The 18,368-nt window shown below is 37.6% G+C and overlaps 1 protein-coding gene across 4 annotated transcripts in view; it reads left to right on the plus strand.

The window, feature by feature from the left end:
* The window catches only part of farp1 (FERM, RhoGEF (ARHGEF) and pleckstrin domain protein 1 (chondrocyte-derived)), an 88,746-nt gene that overhangs the window by 60,601 nt on the left and 9,777 nt on the right, over nucleotides 1-18,368 (plus strand). For 2 of the 4 annotated variants that reach the window (XM_082163767.1, XM_082163768.1), the window contains exons 13-21: nucleotides 688-910; nucleotides 5,308-5,495; nucleotides 7,378-7,467; nucleotides 9,504-9,637; nucleotides 12,136-12,217; nucleotides 13,169-13,406; nucleotides 14,831-14,961; nucleotides 15,257-15,325; nucleotides 16,307-16,396. In XM_082163767.1, coding sequence (XP_082019893.1) covers nucleotides 688-910; nucleotides 5,308-5,495; nucleotides 7,378-7,467; nucleotides 9,504-9,637; nucleotides 12,136-12,217; nucleotides 13,169-13,406; nucleotides 14,831-14,961; nucleotides 15,257-15,325; nucleotides 16,307-16,396 — 1,245 coding nt within the window. The remainder of the gene's footprint in view (nucleotides 1-687; nucleotides 911-5,307; nucleotides 5,496-7,377; nucleotides 7,468-9,503; nucleotides 9,638-12,135; nucleotides 12,218-13,168; nucleotides 13,407-14,830; nucleotides 14,962-15,256; nucleotides 15,326-16,306; nucleotides 16,397-18,368) is intronic. The other 2 variants (XM_082163769.1, XM_082163770.1) reach the window with 2 other exon arrangements.

Here is an 18,368-nt window from a genome sequence, read left to right on the forward strand (position 1 = left end):
AGCTTCATGCATTATTTTTTTTACTCAACTTGAATTTGGGTAAGTTTCATAAAAAAGCAACATTTTGAGCAAAAAGCTGAGAAAATCAAGTTTTTGTCAAAGACTACGTCTGGATCGGATTCAGAACAAAGATTAAAACACAGATGGAGTAGATCGAGTCCATCAACACCCCTAAAGCTCATCCTGGGTCGACATTTCATTCGGTAACATTAGGAAGTTTTGATTTATATGCGGTTTAATGTTGATGATCACGTTATTTTACGTATGCATATGCTTACATATGCAATCGCTTGTTTCTGCTTCTTCTTCACATGTCTTTTGATCTGGAGATTCAGTAATCTTTCAGAATTTGCCTAATAGCGCTCCCTGTCGCATAACAGGGAAAACATGGAAAGCCGGAAAATTACATCAATGGCGGGGAAGCGTTGTCTCATAAATGACGGAATATTCCGCCACTGGCGGGGAAAGAGTTGATACACATTAATGTTCTTATTCATCATTGCATGTTTTTCCAAAGTATATGTCTTAATAAATTTTCAACCAAATTGTCTGCCTGTTGTAACTTGGTCTGTTCCATTCTGGTATAGAATGTCTCAATTAAATGTCTTGCATTTTCTTGTTGACTTGTTGTCAGTTTATGCCTCACCTCCTGTTCCTTCTCAAATCGTTGCATTGTACATATTGCAGAGGAATGCCAGTACTTCAGGACACCAGGCGGACTCACCTCTTGGGCGCACCCAAGTGACTGTTGAAAACCCGTCTCTCCAGCGCTACACTGGAAGCCTAACCTCACAGACCAACGGATGCCGAAACGGGACCCATGATGAGGCAGATGCTCGATTAAAGCCATCCCCATCCAAGGAGCAGGCTGAGCATCTGAGCACAGGTCTAGCATCGCATGCTGCCAAGGGTAGCAGCTCCTCGATACCTTACATCGACTGCAGTGACATAGATAGCGAATATGATGTGGTCAAAGGCCTAGTCACCAGGTCTCACTCCCACACATATGACAATGATGAGGTTGAGCCAACTGGCTGTAGAACGAGCAAGAGTAATGGTTATGGAAACGGTCAGCACAATGGACTAGGGGCAAGCAAGTCTAGATTTCGGGAGTCTCCTTTGACCACCCATCGGTTGGGGAAGATTTCAGACACCTTCAGTGGTAGTCAATTGTCTAATGGGTCGTTTTGTGGTAACGGATCACCATGTGCTCTACCCCTGAGCAGTACTTTGGTGGATGAGTTGTTTCAAGGTATGGATAGACGTGGTCTGGTCTCACCTTCCGGTCGCTTAGTTGGTTCCCGAAGTGCAAACTGTAGCCCGATGATGAGCAGTTTTCACAAAACCAACTCCCTGAACCATTCAGAGCAGATCGGCTATAGTGGTCATCGCCGTTGGGATGACAGTAGCCATTACCTTACCAATGGCCGACCTGGGAGCGAGGCTCAACATTACGGGAGCTACTCCCCAATTGTCAATCGATCCCCACACTTGCAGAAACTCCACAACGGCATGCGCAACCGTTCCGACACTGACCCCATGATTCTGAGCCAGTTAAGCTCAACTCCGGCCAATGAACCGCGATCAGTGGTCTCGAGGGCTGAACGTATGGCCGCCCTAGAGCGGCGTGTTGCTGCTAATGGGTTTGGAGCACCTAGCCAAGCTCGGTCCAGCAATGTCCAGCGACTCTATGGAAGCCGGCTGAGTGCTAATGACCACAGTGGCCCAGTTCATATGATCGATGGTTCCACTAGTAGTGGAACGGAGTCTAGTGATTCAGAGTCAGATGCAGGCAGCAACTCATACAGTCAGCCCCTAGTCTACGGAAACCCTGGGGCAGCCAATTCCTCCCCTATGCCCCGAAGCAAGTTCTCCTTGGGCAGTCTCCAACTTGAGGACGAGGGCCAAGAGGGAGAAGATGGCTACGGTTATCCCATCAATGATGAGGATGGGGCGCAATGCTTTAACTGCTAGAGAAGATGAAGTGTGCCTGGTTGAGGGTTGACTATACACCCATTTTGCCACTACAGGGACATTGTGTAGTTTCTGTGCCGCTAGTGGGCATAGTATGGCCTGAAATAGCATTAACCAATTGGGGCATGGCTATCTGTTGGGCAGATACAGGCAGTGTTTGGTAATTACATTTAGTGGCACTAGTTGAGCAAGTAATACACATTTCAAGATCAACAAGATTAGTGATGATGGTATTTTCTCAAGATTTGGAGGGTTTAGGAAGAAGACTGTGTTCTGCCTAAAGGAAATACTTTAATATTTCAAATATGCACAATTCGTAACTATTACTCTTTGAAGATTAACTTCAGATTGAAGATGAATTGAAGGTCCTACTGCAAAGTGCCATGTTTGTAAATGTAGAAAATGAAAGCTTATTAGAACTGCTAAAAAAGTTACCCATATTACTGATAACCAGTTGATTAGTCATTGAGTATTGCCAAAAGTTTAATATTGTGAAATATTTCTACTTTGTCAGTCTTGTAGAATGAAAGAATTACGAAATACTGAAAGATGCCATACCTTTACTTAATCTGTAAATACTTCTCTGTTGGCCATAGCAATAGCTTATAGAAGCTAATGTTATGCAATATCAATATGTAATATCACTATTGTGTAGCTTTGACTGTCACAGCTAGGCTAGCTGGTTTACAGCTGCAACTTCGATATTCCGATGGATAACTTGTGTAAAAACTTGAACTAAGCTTGTATAGTCATATAAATAGATCACACTGCTTGGGTGGTGTATGGTATATTAGATAAACTAAGAGATTGTGTAGACGAGACGTAAACGGTTACGTCGTCATGCTAGCTTTGTTATTGTTTTATTTTTTTAGAACTAGTAGAAGCTCCAAGTTCTTTACCTTTGTACTTGGGGTGCCGATCTGGTGGCATTGTCATGTTTGCTTGCCTATTTCCCAGCATGCATCACTCCTTAAAAGAAAAAACGACATTGTAAAGATCTCATATTATTTTGTTTTGCTTTGCTGCTTAATTTCTTTTTGCCTAAACAAACTGCTGTATCTCTGGCGCGCCTCATCAATGTCATCTGTCTGCGGTGTGTTTGCAATGCTTGATGTTCACTCGGTTTCTGAGTATATTAACCTGTGCTCAGGTTGCATTGCTTTTAAGACTTCTCCTGCCCAATGTCAGCACTGTTCTACCAGCATGTATCTCTGGAATGCCTCACCTTGTCTTTTTTCCCTCTCCTGGAAGCATGTCAACCTTTCCTTGTCTCCAGCATTTTACCGCTCTGTCCTGTTGTAAAAGACTTGGCATTGACACGGGGACCCTTAAAATGCAGTGGTCTTTTGAAGTGGAGATGGATGTAGGTGAGATTTGGACAGAGAAACTTGTTTTGAGGCTCAGCATGTGAAGTCTGAAAAGATTAGGAAGGTTTCCAAGAGCTATCCAAAATGTCCTTCAACTTAATGTTCAATAGGACCTTTTATCCGGACATTTTTGCACTTTTTTGCTTATTGCCTTCTGATGCATTTGGGAAAACATTTGCTCTCACATACATTGCATAGTATAAGTTTCACAATCTTGTCGATGAATCATATATTGATTTTTTTTAAATATAATCTTTTCTTATTTTCCAATTGCAAACTTTTTTGTTTGAGAAGTATTCTTTACTTTTGCATGGCAATCTTATGTCAGTGAAAAGTTTTCGAAAGTGTTTGTGAAGCCATTTGCAGGACCACTGCATTTTTTTGGGCCCGTTACATGAAAAGAAAGCATTGACGATATTTATTATGAAAGCGTTAGTTTACGCCACTGTTGAACATACGGTATGAATGTATATAGTCTTCACTCTCCCAGAGTTTCCAATGATCTGTAATTTATCATTGTCAGTGACCAAAGTAGCATTTCTGGCTTTGTGCAAGTTACACTAAAGTGTGATTTAACTTTCTTTTAGGTTTAATTAGAGTACCGTAGGAGTATTGAATGATTGACTCTTTTTCAACCTGTTATTCCTCCTGATTTTTTCAGTGTGCAATGTACGTTGCTGAGGTATACGAAAAGTTCCAGATATATTTGTGTGATATTGTAACTGTATAATCATAATTAACAGTGCTATCTCTGTGGCACATATGCAAAACAATTAACCATAAGTGTATGTGTTTACAAACCGTCTTGACGTAGACTGTACAATAATTAATAACCAGGTAAGCAATGGAAAGTTCACACCTGTTAGCCTTTTAACTATTCCTCTTTGTTGCAATCCTGTAGCACTTATATAAATGGACTTTCTAAAGTTGCAAGGTTGTTCATTTTCTCGATGCCTCTTCACAGGTTCTGTATGATTGATGTCTGTTTTTTTTTTGTTTTTTTTTACTACTCCAAACCCCTTTCATTACTCTTCCCTTGTCTTATTCATTTCTGGAACACTTTAACATTGTAAATGAATGTGTATTGGTAGCAATAAAACTTGGTACTTGTGAAGCGGGACTCCAGATGTTTACATTTCGATGCCCCCCTTAGATGTTAGCGCCCCCCTCGTGTGTCTTGTCTTGTGGTAGAGTAGCCGTAGTCGTTCTAGTTGTGTGTTTTGCATGTCTGACGACGCATGTGTGCGTGCCACCATGAGGCCTTTGTCACCAAGTTTGCAGATTTCCTCAATAATGGCTGCGCTGTGGACACTCGGTGCATTTGAAATGTCCCGGTTCGCATGTCGCATCCCATTCGTGCCAAGGCATGGGACACGAAACGTTGTTGGGCAAGTATGTGAATGTACTTGTGTAGTGAATGTAGTGGTCTTGAAGATAAAACATGTTCCCCTCCCCATCACCCAGGGAGTGTGTTATGTATCTCGGCAGTGTCCTCAGGCGGAAATCCCAGACTGGGATAGTGTGACTCACTCATGTCTGGTTCCCGATGTGGCGCTGTCAGCCATAGTCCATTTCTAAACACAATGTCTTGTGCAGCTTCACCCCTTGGCAATGATCTTGATAAATCCAGAGTCTTCACTAGTAGTGTTAAGGATTAAAATGTCAAAACTACCCTGCAGAAAAGACCAGCTGACACTGGCATGAATTTGCACGCTAGGTTGGACCATCATAGCCATGCAGTTTACTGGTAAAATTAAGATAAATTCGCTCTAAGCCAAGCCTTGACCAAGAAGTCTTGCTAGTGAAGAATTCTAGTGGTCTCTTGGCTTCTTTTTCAGCAGGGTAGTTTCACTGCGTTTACATGTTGTACCGATTGCATTTACTAAGTCTTACTAATCCATTGCTATTTGATGACCAAGTCTGTGTTGCTTCGAGGCTTTAGCATGACCTGCCTGTTCTCCTGTAGGTCCAGTTTCCAAGAGCCCTCAGCACAACGAGTCTCCGTCTGCAGGCGGCGTGATGGTAAACGGCCAGAAACAGAGTCTCAGTCTCGGCCAGAGTCCAGATGGACGTCAGCCTTCTCCTCTCACCAGCCCCTTACTGACCGACGCCGGCTTCGTTCGCACAGACGACGAGGACGAGGTTCGGAGGAAGGTTTGTCTTTTGGGGAGGGAATAGTGTTTGAGATTAGCACCATGTGCTAGTAAAAACTGGCTCTGGTGGGTCACTTTGGACGATTACTGTATAATTATACATTATGTGGTTTAAGCCGAATTGTTGACAGTTGTGAGAAGGATATTCTGGTCCTCGCCAATGATGGGTTTTCAGGAATATAGTGATGGATTATATCCCAGAGGTGTCCAATCCTGATCCTGGAGGGCCACTGTCCTGCAGAGTTTAGCTTCAACCCCTGTTAAACACACCTGAACCGGCCCTGCTATATATAAGACTACACCCCTGTTAAAACAGCTGTTTTTTGTGATGCAAAAAATTAAACCAAGATAAATCATGTCAAGATCTTTTGCACATCTAATATAAAAATTATAGCCTACGCAATGGCTCTGAAAACACATTTCAGAGAAAAAGAAAGAAAACATTGGAATAACTAACTACATAAGTGTGCATAGCCTTTATAATAGGGTATGTGGCTGTGTAAAACAATTATCAAATTAAAAGGAGAGCTTTATTTTACTCAAAATTCACTCATAATAATCAAATATTGGCAGATAAATGTGCCTGACCAATATATTGCCACTAGTTTTCACATGTTTTCTTGCAAATATATACTTAAGCCCAGTTAGTTTCTCTCTTCTATGGCAAAACGTTACATTTGGACCCAGTCATTGTTTTTGTGAGCCCTTTTAACCTCCTTAATTGTAGGTCATGAACAAACACAGCAGTCAATCATCTCCTCCGCAGTCGATTTCTAGGACCCTCGGCTAATTTCCACTTTATATTTCGCTGTGCTTGATTTGAAGGTGCTCTAGACAAATTAAGGTTACGATGAGAAGTGGAAAGACTGCTTTAAAAGTGTTTTCTCATCAGAAGTGTCACTGCGTTTTGGTCCAGTGTCTCTGTGGACGTCTCAGAATAGGAGACCTAGATAAACTCAACCTAAATTCCAGTCTATTTAGGGCAGATTATGTAGCGGCGGAGTGAGCGGCTCAGTGAACAGTGAGAGTTTTACTTTGAGACGTGTGTGTGTGTGTGTGTGTGTGTGTGTGTTCACGCAATTGAGTGAGGATAAAATGTTGTCGAGTGATTTGCTACTTGCTATCGCACATTGACGGCACATGGTTTCTCGTTCTGTAGAACATTTTATTGGACCGTCTCCATTTCTGCTCTGTTTTTATCAGAAGAAAACGATGCTTATATTTAAATATATAAAAAAAAAAAAAATGTAAATGCTTATATTTGCTGAAAGTTACATTTTAATTTTAGTACACTAGCATATGGCCTTGAAGCTAATGGACATTATCATAAAAGCCACCAAACTATCATTTTGATTTCATGGCATCTTTATGTAGAAATATCAAAATTAATATTAATAATTTTGCGATGCATTTTTTTTTTACGTGTTAATATTTAACGCAATTTACGCAGCATCCAGTTTTTTCTGACTGCCCTACAGTATATTGAGTAACACTTTATTTTACAGTGTCCTTGTTACATGTTACATGTACTTACCATAGTAATAACAGTAAATTATGCATAATTACTTGCAACTAACCCTCAACCAAACCCTAATCCTAATCCTAACCCTATAGTAAGTACATGTAGTTGCTTAATATTACTCAGTACTTAAATATATAATTACACTGTAACAATGACACCTTAAAATAAAGTGTAACCGTATATTGTATATTATTTTGGAGATTCAGTGAACATAAAAATATATTAAAATGTATTACTAGGTGCAATTAATGGTGATTAATTACAGACTACTATTAGTACTATTAACAGCACTAATGGAAATATCTCCTATAATATTTGTTTTAATTTAATTTCTCTTTCTATCCCTCTCTCCTGCTCACAGAGGTTCCCGACTGATAAAGCGTACTTCATCGCCAAAGAGCTCCTGACCACAGAGAGAACGTATCTGAAGGATCTGGAGGTCATCACTGTGGTAAGACTGTAAACACACTCTCACGTGCTCTGTGTGTTTTCAGGATGTTTGTGGTCATTAAATGCCTTAAAGTCTAATGGATGTGTCTGGGACGTTGCTTCTGTGACTTACGCTGTTATGTACGTTTTGCATTAGTTTTAAATCACTTTCTCTTAGCCCAGTTTCATGTGCAGAGGAAACTTGTGCATTTTCTGAAAAAATATATAAGCTGCTAACATTCCCAGTATTTGTTAAACTTTGTTTTCTGATAGTTGTTAGATTGTTAGGTAGTTGCAAAGGTGTTTGAGGTGTCGGGTAGGGTGTTGCTAGGGAGATTTCAGTGGTTTACAGGGTTTTTCTAGAGAGTGAGAAAAAGTAAAAAGTTTAAAAAAAATTCTTGAGCACGCAAGAGTTTCTCATGCGTACAAACTAGTTTCATACTCACTAAGAAACTATTGCATGCTCACGAGGAACTTTTTGCTTGAGAAACTATTAAAAAAGTTTTTTTTAAATTCTCGTGCATATGCAAAAGTTTTTTTTGTGTGTTTTTTTTTGTAAAGGTCCCTTTAGAGGCCTTTTACACAAAGCTAAATAAATTAAATCAGGATGTTTAAGCGTACTTTGTATCTTTATCCATTTACAAATGAAAGGGTTGACTGGAGAATTGAAGATAAGGAATTAGTCATTGTTCTTCTGCTGTTTTCCTCCTCCGTCTGTACGTCGGGGGTGTAACGCGTCTCTTTGATGTCTTGCAAGGTAGCGGAAAGAAGCAGCAGGGCGACGCGTATACACGTCTCATAAATATGTCCTCTTGGCTTGTGGATCTGAGGCTTTGGATCCCACACTTCCACAAGCTGACGTTATTACAGCTGCATCTGTTCAACAGTTTGAACACCTTCTCGGATGGGGAGGGGGTTCAGCATGTTGATTTGGTGGTTGCCTGTTACTCAAAATGCTATAGAATCACAGTACATTTAGTGCTGGAGTCCTGATGGACGTCTTGCTGTATCCAGACCAGAACAGTAGATCGAGGAGACAAAGACCTTTTATTCAGGGATTCTTCAGTCATCACGTCAGAGTCTGCTTGAGATAGTCATCACACTCTGTCTGGGGAAATGCCCACGGCTGCTCATCTGTTCATGTTTGGATCTGTATGAAGTAGTCAAATGGTTTTATAGTGTGTGATTTCATGTTTTATATGATGATGGAAGATTGTCTACAAAGGCTTCAAAGGATTGATGTGGACCTCCTATTACTGTGAAGGGTCATTTGAATGAAGAGTTTGATGATCTAGACGCTCATCCAGAACATTATTTTGTGGAAAAAGAGGCTCATTAACATATGACCGCCCACATTTACATGTCAACACCTATTCAGCAGCCATTTAGTAGTCATTTTAATGATTAATTGTTTAAAGATGGCGATACCCACACATTCTGATTCCTAAATGGCAAGTTGACCTTTTGAAAGTAACTTGAAGCTTCAATAAAGATTTTTTCAGTTACTTCATTACACCAGTAGGTGGCGACAAGTGACTGTTAAAAATGTGTTTGTAATTGAATCATTGATTCAAGAGTTTCAATGGTTTCAAGTTTTACGCAAATCTGTAATGGAAACGTGACTATTGAATCATTCAGTCAAACTGATTTGAAAAAAAAATTAAATTTATTTGATCATTAATTAATGATAGTAATTAATTTTTCTAAATAGACTGCAGGAATTAATTTTGTCAGAACTTTTAGTAAATTACGTTAATTTGTTTAGTTGTCTGTTCAGAATCGCAGGAGAATCGTGATTTCGTGAAATTATTCACAATTGATCCAGAATCGTGCAGCTCTGCTATTTAGTGACTTGACCTGATGAACATTAGCAGAGCTTATGTAAAATATATAAAAGCTATATATGTATTTATATAAGAGCTTTATATAAAAGTCTTAAAAGGTTCCGTGGCAGAAACGGAGAAAAGGGAAAATGATTTTATAACGGTTTTTGGTGCAAGAAAGCATCGCTGATATTTGCTGTTCTTATGTTTCTCTTCCTTTTTCATGTGATTTCAGTCCTTTCAGAAGTCCATTGGGAAGGATGAAGCCATGCCGGATTCCTTGAGAAATCTCATATTTGCCAATTTCGAACCGGTTTACAAATTCCACGAGACCTTCCTGAAAGAAGTGGAGCAGCGACTTGCCCAGTGGTGCGTATTTCAGATAAAGGTGTGTGTTTGTGTGTGTTGTATTGGTGTCAGGAATGTGTACAATCTGCGCCAATCATAACAGACACACACACCTCAATCTGTCACATTAGTTTAATACACTATTACATGCCTTTTCATCTGCGAGTCAAACGCTCTATTAAATCTAGAAATACCTGTCTTTACTTTACAATGCACCTGTCGAGGACACACTTTTCATACGTATGTAATTTCAAAATTTAAAGAATGAAATGGGCAATTGTATTTTGCATACAGAAAGTGAAGCCCGTTGTGTTGTGACATTATTTTAATGATAACTTAAAGACATTTTCTGCTGCATTTTTGTTTTCTAACAACACCCTTCAGTCATAATATTGTATAGTTTGATGCTGGTGGTCTGGTGACCCTCTCCAGGCTTCATAACTAGATTAACTTGTCACCAGCTTTTATCAGCCTGGACCAGCTTGGAAAAGAGAAATCAATATTATTTGGGAAATAAATATTTATATGGTTTTTTATTTTTTTTATTGTTTATATTAGTCAAATTACTATTGTGCATTTTTTTTAATATTTTTTTATAATTAAAAAAAAAAAATATATATATAAATAAATAAATTATATTTATATATATTTTAATTATAAAAAAATAATAAAAAAATGCATATTTTCATATATTCATACGTTGCATATTTATTTTATTTATATGATATAATTATGATGAACCTGTGATGCTTTTTTTCAGGATTCACTGATAAATAAAAAGTTCAAAAGAACAGCATTTATTCAAAATAGAATTTATTTATTATTTATTTATTTATCTATTTACTTTTTACAATTTTATCAATTTAACACATCCTTGCAGAATAAAAGTATTAATTTCTTAAAAAAAAAAAAATACTGACCCCAAACTTTTATATTGTTACAGAAGATTTATATTTTATATAAATGCTATTCTTTTGTAACTTTTTTTCCCATCAAAGAATCCTGGAAAAAGTATCACAGGTTATAAAAAAATAAATTAAGCAGCACGAGCACAACTGTATCAAACACTGATAATACATCAGCATATTAGAATGATGTGTGTGTGTGTATATGTATGTATGTATGTATGTATATCTGTATGTATTTTATATTGTGTATTTCTATATGTTATATTTCTATATTATATTAATATCCGTTTCTATATCAGCCAAATCAATGTCGTGTCATTAGACACACTTCATCTCATCTCTTTAGAGCGCGAGTCCCTAGAAATGCTCTAAGATCATCAGGCCGTTCAGATCAAACCCTGTAGTGTGTGTGTGTGTGTGTGATCTCTGACCCGACAGCATAATGTGTCCTGACAGACACTGATGGAGCTCGAGTCGACTCTTCTCTCGCCTGTAACGTTTAACATGGTCCGTGGGGAGCCGGTTCGGACCGGTGTTCAAAGACAGGATGATGAATCGTGGTTTTTGTGTTGGGTGGCTCCCAGTGAGGGTTTAGGGGAACGGCTCAACAGTGTGATAGATGACGCGAGTCCACTGATGTTCAGGAAGAGTAGAGTTCAGTGAGGAACCATGTGCAACAGAGACATCTACTGGAGGACATGAGCACTTCGCTTCAAGACTTAAAGTCCCCCTGTGGTGAAAATACAGCGTTTAATGTGGTTTATATGTCTATGTGGTGTTTTTAATATGCGTTAAGACAATCCATGTGTAAATTCATAAGTCGACACCATTGCTGAGTATTTTCTCCTTAAAACTGCAGTGAACCAAAGACAGTCTCAAAAACACGCTTTGAAATCGCTGGTGTTTCTGACGTCACAAACTACCTTGTAACCAATCAGATCAACGTGTGATCGTCAATGAGTGGATCTCTGAGCTGAGTGAGTGAGTGGAGGCGGGGCTCATTTGCATATTCATAGAACCGCGCATACTAAATGAGGCCAGTTACAGTCAAGATATTTTAAGGCATGAAGTAAAAAACATTTGAATACGTAGTTTTGGTGATCAAAGATGAGTGATAAAATGATTGACTACAGGGGGACTTTAAAGGACTACTTCACCCAAAATTAAAACTCAGCCTTATTTTGTTCAAACCAGTGCGACTTACTCTCTTCTGTCAAACACAAATGTCGATGTTTAGCAGAATGTGCAAGATGCTTATTCAGTGAAAGTAAGTAGAGACTGGGGCTGTTCAAGCACAAACACGAGCAAAAATCCTTAATATCATAATCAATACGTCAATAAGACTATATTCAAAGTTTTCTGAAGTGAGGAGCAGATCTTAGTCATTATTCACTCCAACAAAGCTTTTAAATCTCATTCAGACCTGCACTGAACTTCATTTCTGTCTGATTTAATGACAGTGGTGACTGATCCCAAGTTTTGGTATTATTACCAGTGTTACTGAGCATAAAATATGGCTAATTAGCATTAGAATATCCGTAGCATTTTAGCATGTTTGTTGCTGCACAACGTTTGCTTCAGTCATGAAACTCTTGTGTTGATTGTTCTCAGGGAAGGCAGATCGAACGCTCACATTAAAGGAGATTACCAGCGCGTCGGGGACGTTATGCTGAAGAACATCCAGGGTTTGAAGGTCAGAACATCTACATCTCTCTGGGACTGTCTTTCTTTCATATCAGTGAGATATTCGTTATGGGCATCTTGCTTTTCCCTCTTGAATTTCTCTATGAAATGTGTTCATGTGCCTCAGTGCTTTCATTGTGTGACATACAAATGTTTGAAAAAGTCACATAGTTTGTGTATATGTACATATAATATATACATACAGTATATATAACCACATAAGCACAATATATCAGATACGTTGCAATATACTGTACTATACTAAACTCCATACTGTATGATTAATGTTCAGATACCATGGTATTTACAAAGAATACTATAATATTATAATTAGCTTTTATTTTTATATTTCAGCTTAATTAAATTTTTTTTGTTGTAATTTCGTCATTTAGTTCGCTTATGTCATTTGATATTATTTAATTTTTTTAAATATTGCTATTTAGGTATAATTATTATTATTATTATTATTATTATTATTATTTGTTTTTATTAATATTTTTTTTATTTTTTTTATTTCCAGTTAATAATTTTAGTGCTTAAACTTCAACAGTTTATTGCCAAGTCAACATTTAAAATTTTCAACTAACATTTAGATTTGATTAAATATCAGGTTTATTATAGTTACCAGAAATGTTTTGAATAGTTTTAGTTAATACCTTGTAACCAATCAGATCAAAGTGTGATCGTCAGCGAGTGGATCTCTGAGCTGAGTGGAGGCGGGGCTCATTTGCATATTCATAGAACCGCGTATACTTAATGAGGCAAGGGTGTCGAGTTACATTCAAGCTATTTCCTTTTTTTTTTCAAGGAAAAAACTTTTAAATATGTCATTTTGGTGATCAAACATGAGTTTTAAGGGATAAAATGATTGACTTGTTTTGTATAGTGTTAGTTAATATCGTAGCGTAGTGTTCTGAGCATCATCACAGGTGTTTGAGCTGGTTGTCTCTGTGTTCCTCAGCTGCTGACGGCTCATCTTCAGAAGCATTCAGAGGCGTTGCTGGAGCTGGAGAGAATGAGCCACTCGTCCCGAAAGCTGGAGGGTTTGTGTCGAGACTTTGAGCTTCAGAAAGTCTGTTACCTGCCGCTCAACATCTTCTTCCTTCGCCCTCTTCACCGTCTCATGCACTACAAGCAGATCCTGGAGCGCCTCTGCAAACACTATCCACCGACACACGACGACTTCAGAGACTCGCGAGGTGCGCGACCCGATGCTTTCACGCCATCAGCAGGGCTCCACATTAAGACTTTTCTTTTTAAGAAGTACATTTGTTATTCACTCGTCCGAGTAAAAAAGTTGCTTGTCCAGAAAAAAAAACCTATTGTCTCAATATATACTCAATATTCTCATCAGTGTTCAATTAGCTTATATATACAGTACAGGCCAAAAGTTTGGACACATTACTATTTTTTTATGTTTTTGAAAGAAGTTTCTTCTGCTCATCAAGCCTGCATTTATTTGATCAAAAATACAGAATTTTTTTTTTTCAATTGTGATATATTATTACAATTTAAAATAATTGGTTTTCAATTTATTATACTTTAAATTATCATTTATTTCTGTGATGCAAAGCTGAATTTTCAGGATCATTACTCCAGTCTATCACATGATCCTTTAGAAATCATTCTAATATGATGATTCATTATCAATAATCAATTAATAAATCAATACTTTTATTCAGCAAGGATGTGTGAAATTGATAAAAAGTGATAGTAAAGAAGATTTATATTATTAGAAAATATTTTTTTATTTTGAATAAATGCAGTTCTTTTTAACCTTTTATTCATCAAATATATTAGGCAGCAGAACTGTGTCCAACACTCATAATAAATCAGAATATTAGAATGATTTCTAAAGGATCATGTGATAGACTGGAGTAATGATCCTGAAAATTCAGCTTTGCATCACAGAAATAAATGATAATTTAAAGTATAATAAATTGAAAACCAATTATTTTAAATTGTAATAATATATCACAATATTACATTTTTTTCTGTATTTTTTGATCAAATAAATGCAGGCTTGATGAGCAGAAGAAACTTCTTTCAAAAACATAAAAAATAGTAATGTGTCCAAACGTTTGGCCTGTACTGTATATATATATATATATATATATATATATATATATATATATATACAAAATCTGCATATTGTTATATCTGCACCTTCCCCCCCTAATCTTATTAAATGTATGCTTCATCTTTCATTTCAAATTCCTAAATTTGATCAATAAATTTAATTAGAATAAAAGACACACTGAAAAAATTACAACTGCATTAAATAATGGTATGAGATTATTTTAAATATTTTTGAATATACAAATACGAAATGTTGGAAAGAATGATACTTTTAAGCATAACACTAAACCACCAGTAGGTGGCGGCAGGGGACCGTCTTAATGAGCGAGTCATTGAATCATTCATTCAAATGATTCAATCAAATGACTCATTCATTCAAGAATGAGGCATTTGTTTATGAATGGGTCATTGAATCTTTGACTCAAAAATTCGTTGTCCCTTCAAAAAAAATTCACTTGTCCCGGACAACGGACAAGCGTTAATGTCGAGCCCTGCCGTCAGGTGTCCGAGACCTCCTGCTAATCGTGACTTTTGTCTGTTCCAGCTGCGCTTGCTGATATTTCTGAGATGGTTGTGCAGCTTCACGGCACCCTCATAAAGATGGAGAACTTCCAGAAACTTCTGGAGCTCAAGAAGGACCTCGTTGGCGTCGACAGTCTTGCCGTTCCTGGACGGGTCAGTTCATGAAATCAAGTTTCAAGTTTTATTTATATAGCATGTTTAAAAACAGCAAGCACAGCTGACCAAAGTGCTGAACAACATAGAAAATGAAGAAACACAGGGCAAAACACACATTTATGGCAGAAGCTCACAGTGAAATAGGAAAGAAATAGGTTTTAGGAGATGATTTATAAGTAGTTAAGGACTGTTCTGATCTGATATACGGCGGTGTGAAATCATTGAACGTGTTGCTGAATGTGAACATGTTTTAGTCTCTCTCTCGTTGACCTGCTTGTGTCTGTTCTGGCAGGAGTTTATCAGGCTTGGATGTCTCAGCAAACTCTCTGGAAAAGGTCTTCAGCAGAGGATGTTCTTCCTGGTAAGAGTCGCTCACTCTCACACACTAGTCATATATTACTAGACGTCTATTAGTTAGTTAGTTAGTTATTATAACCTATTCAGACTTTGTGGCATCTCTTAATAAAAGTACTGTGCTGGTATTTTATTCTGAATATATATTGACTATATACGTACAGTGAATAGTACAAAGGTACTTGAATGTTACCGTTTTATTTTATTTTTTGTTTTGATATTTTATTTTTACTTCATTTTGATTTGTATTATTTTATGAATTCTTTATTTGATCATTTATTAATTTTTTTAACTGTTATTTTTGTATTCATGTTTTATTTTTTAAATGTTGTTTGTTTTATTTAATCATTTGTTGTTGTTTTTTTATTCTATAATTTGTGTAATTTGTTTTGTTTCATTATTTGTTTTATTTTTAATCATTTATTTTTGGATTCTTTTATATTTGTATTTTTTGTTTTAAATATTTGTATTGTATTAATAATAATAATAATAATTACACTATTATTAATATTATTATAAAATTCTATAATAATAATAACAAAAACAACAATAATATTATTATTTATATTATAACGAGAATATTATTATTTATTTGTATATTATATATTTAAGGATAATAGTAACACTAATAATAATATTGTTGTTGTTGTTTTAAGTATTATTTAATTATATATTGTCATATATTTAATATTAATAATTTGTTGTTATAATAGTATGTATTATACTTACAATATTATTTATTATAAATTATTATTCTATATTTATTTGTTATTTATTGGTATATTTTATAAGTGTTGATTTTATTTATCCATGATATTACCATGTCTTTTGGACCTCTACTATAGTAATACCATGATATTCTTCAATATTTAATGATATTCAAGTGCCTTAGACTCCAGCTGGAGTGAATAATCTTTCTTGATGGCTTTACGAGAGATAAAATAACGAATCCTAATGTTTTCCTTTCACATCTTGAAATTGTTTGCAGTTCAATGATGTTCTGATGTACACGAGTCGCGGGATGACGGCATCTAATCAGTTCAAAGTTCACGGCCAGCTTCCTCTGTATGGCATGACGGTGGGTATTTTTTTATTCATTTTGGTCCATATAGTGTGACTTTAACGTTCAGTACTCAACTGAAAGCAGTAATGAGTGAACAGCACAATATTCCCTCTGTTGTGTTGGACGTGTTCCCGCTGCCTCCGTCTCTACATTCACACAGACAGGAGATCTATTGTTCTGCAGCTCCAGCGCGTCTCAGTCAATTGCGTATTGTATGTAAATGTAATTGACCGTTCGCAAAGACCCGCCCCCTTTAGTTACTGTTGCTATGTCCGACAAGCCACGCCCCTCTCACGCCACACCATGTTCTCACGCAGTGAAAAACACATCGTGGAGGAGAGAGGACACTGACAACACACTGACAGACAGGACAGACCAGAAATTTAAACAATAAATACCGTTTTGTGGCTCTTTAATGTGTCTGAGCGATCGCCTCAGTTAAAGCTGCTCGTGAACCGATCATCTCTTCCTTCTAGTTATTTTATAGCATCAAATAATCATGAATGAACATAAGAAGGAGTGTTGTTTTAACCGCGGAAAGACGTCAGTACACACCGCTTTTCAAGTTCAAATCCTCCAACGTTAATCTACTAACTCTCCTCACTGCTTTGTCGGACAAAAATGGCGGATTCGGCGGATGGCGGATTATGATTGGTCAGATCGCCTGTCAATCAAACTCCCTGCGAAGGGACAATTATCCAGAAACACACAGCATTTAGATGTCTTGATGAATTTTTAATTGAAGAATAATGAACACTTGTCTTCCAGACCTCGGTACTGGAGAATCAGGGCCCAAAATAACCTCAATGACAAGATCCCTTCATGTTCTTCTGACTTAAAGGGTTAGTTCACCCAAAGATGAAAACTCTGTCAGTAATTACTCTCCCTCATGTTGTTCAACCCCGTAAGACTTTCGTTCATCTTCAGAACACAAATTAAGATATTTTTGATGAAATCTGAGAGCTGTCTCACTCCTCCATAGGCTTCTCTGTTATCGATATCTGCCATCCCAGAAAAGTTAAGTCAAGACATCTTTTAAATAGTCCAAGTGACTACAGTGGCTCAACCTTAAGTTTATCAAGCGATGGGAATACTTTTGTGCGCAAAAACAAACAAAAATAACTACTTTTTTCAACTCTTCATTTTCTTCTGTGTTGGCCTTAGTTGTACGTCAGAACGTAGGCTCACTATTGGCCAGCATCACACACATGACCAGCGTTGGCCAATAGTGAGCCTCCGTTCTGACGTACAACCCAGAAGCGCTGCGCTGTTACACTACGTTAGAGCTGAAGATCTTTGCCCGAACCCGACGGGACCCGACGGGTTTGGTCGGGTTCGGACTTAATTTCTATTATTTTACACGGGCTCGGGCCGGGCTCGGGCTCGCGCTTCGGGTTGCGTGGTAAATGAGCGGTCAGGTGATGTGTTTAGATTAGCGTGAAAATGGATATTGAGGAGGTGAAATGGAGGCTGGTCTCTGGAGGACTTATTTTATTTCTTTGTTCCAACTTCCAAGTGGCCTCTAGCCTCCGTTAGTCATGAATAAATGATGTTCAAATTTTTATAAATTACTCCTTTTTTTTATGAAAGACAAAGGTGCTGTGTGCGTGCGTCTCTTTCTTTCTTTCTCTCCCTTTTCCGCCGAGTGGTGCGTGTGCCGGCTCGCGGTGTGAAGCGCGTGTCCGCGCTATTCTCCGACACTCTTATCTCTGCTGATAGACGGCCTTTTGGACAGTCGGGCTGTAAACGGGTTCGGGCTTTTAAAAAGCTGTCAATCAAAATGTACTTGTCGGGCTCGGGCCAAACTCTGTCGGGCTCGGGCCTTTTCGGGCCGAACTTTTAAGGCCCGATTACAGCTCTACACTACGTCAACTCACTCAGAGAAACACAGAAGAAAATGAATAGTTGAATAAAGTCGTTATTTTTGTTACAAAAAGTATTCTCGTCGCTTTATCAACTTAAGGTTGAGCCACTGTAGACACTTGGA

Source organism: Leuciscus leuciscus (assembly GCF_965113295.1).
Source record: "Leuciscus leuciscus genome assembly, chromosome: 3".
NCBI classification, from domain to species: Eukaryota; Metazoa; Chordata; class Actinopteri; order Cypriniformes; family Leuciscidae; genus Leuciscus; species Leuciscus leuciscus.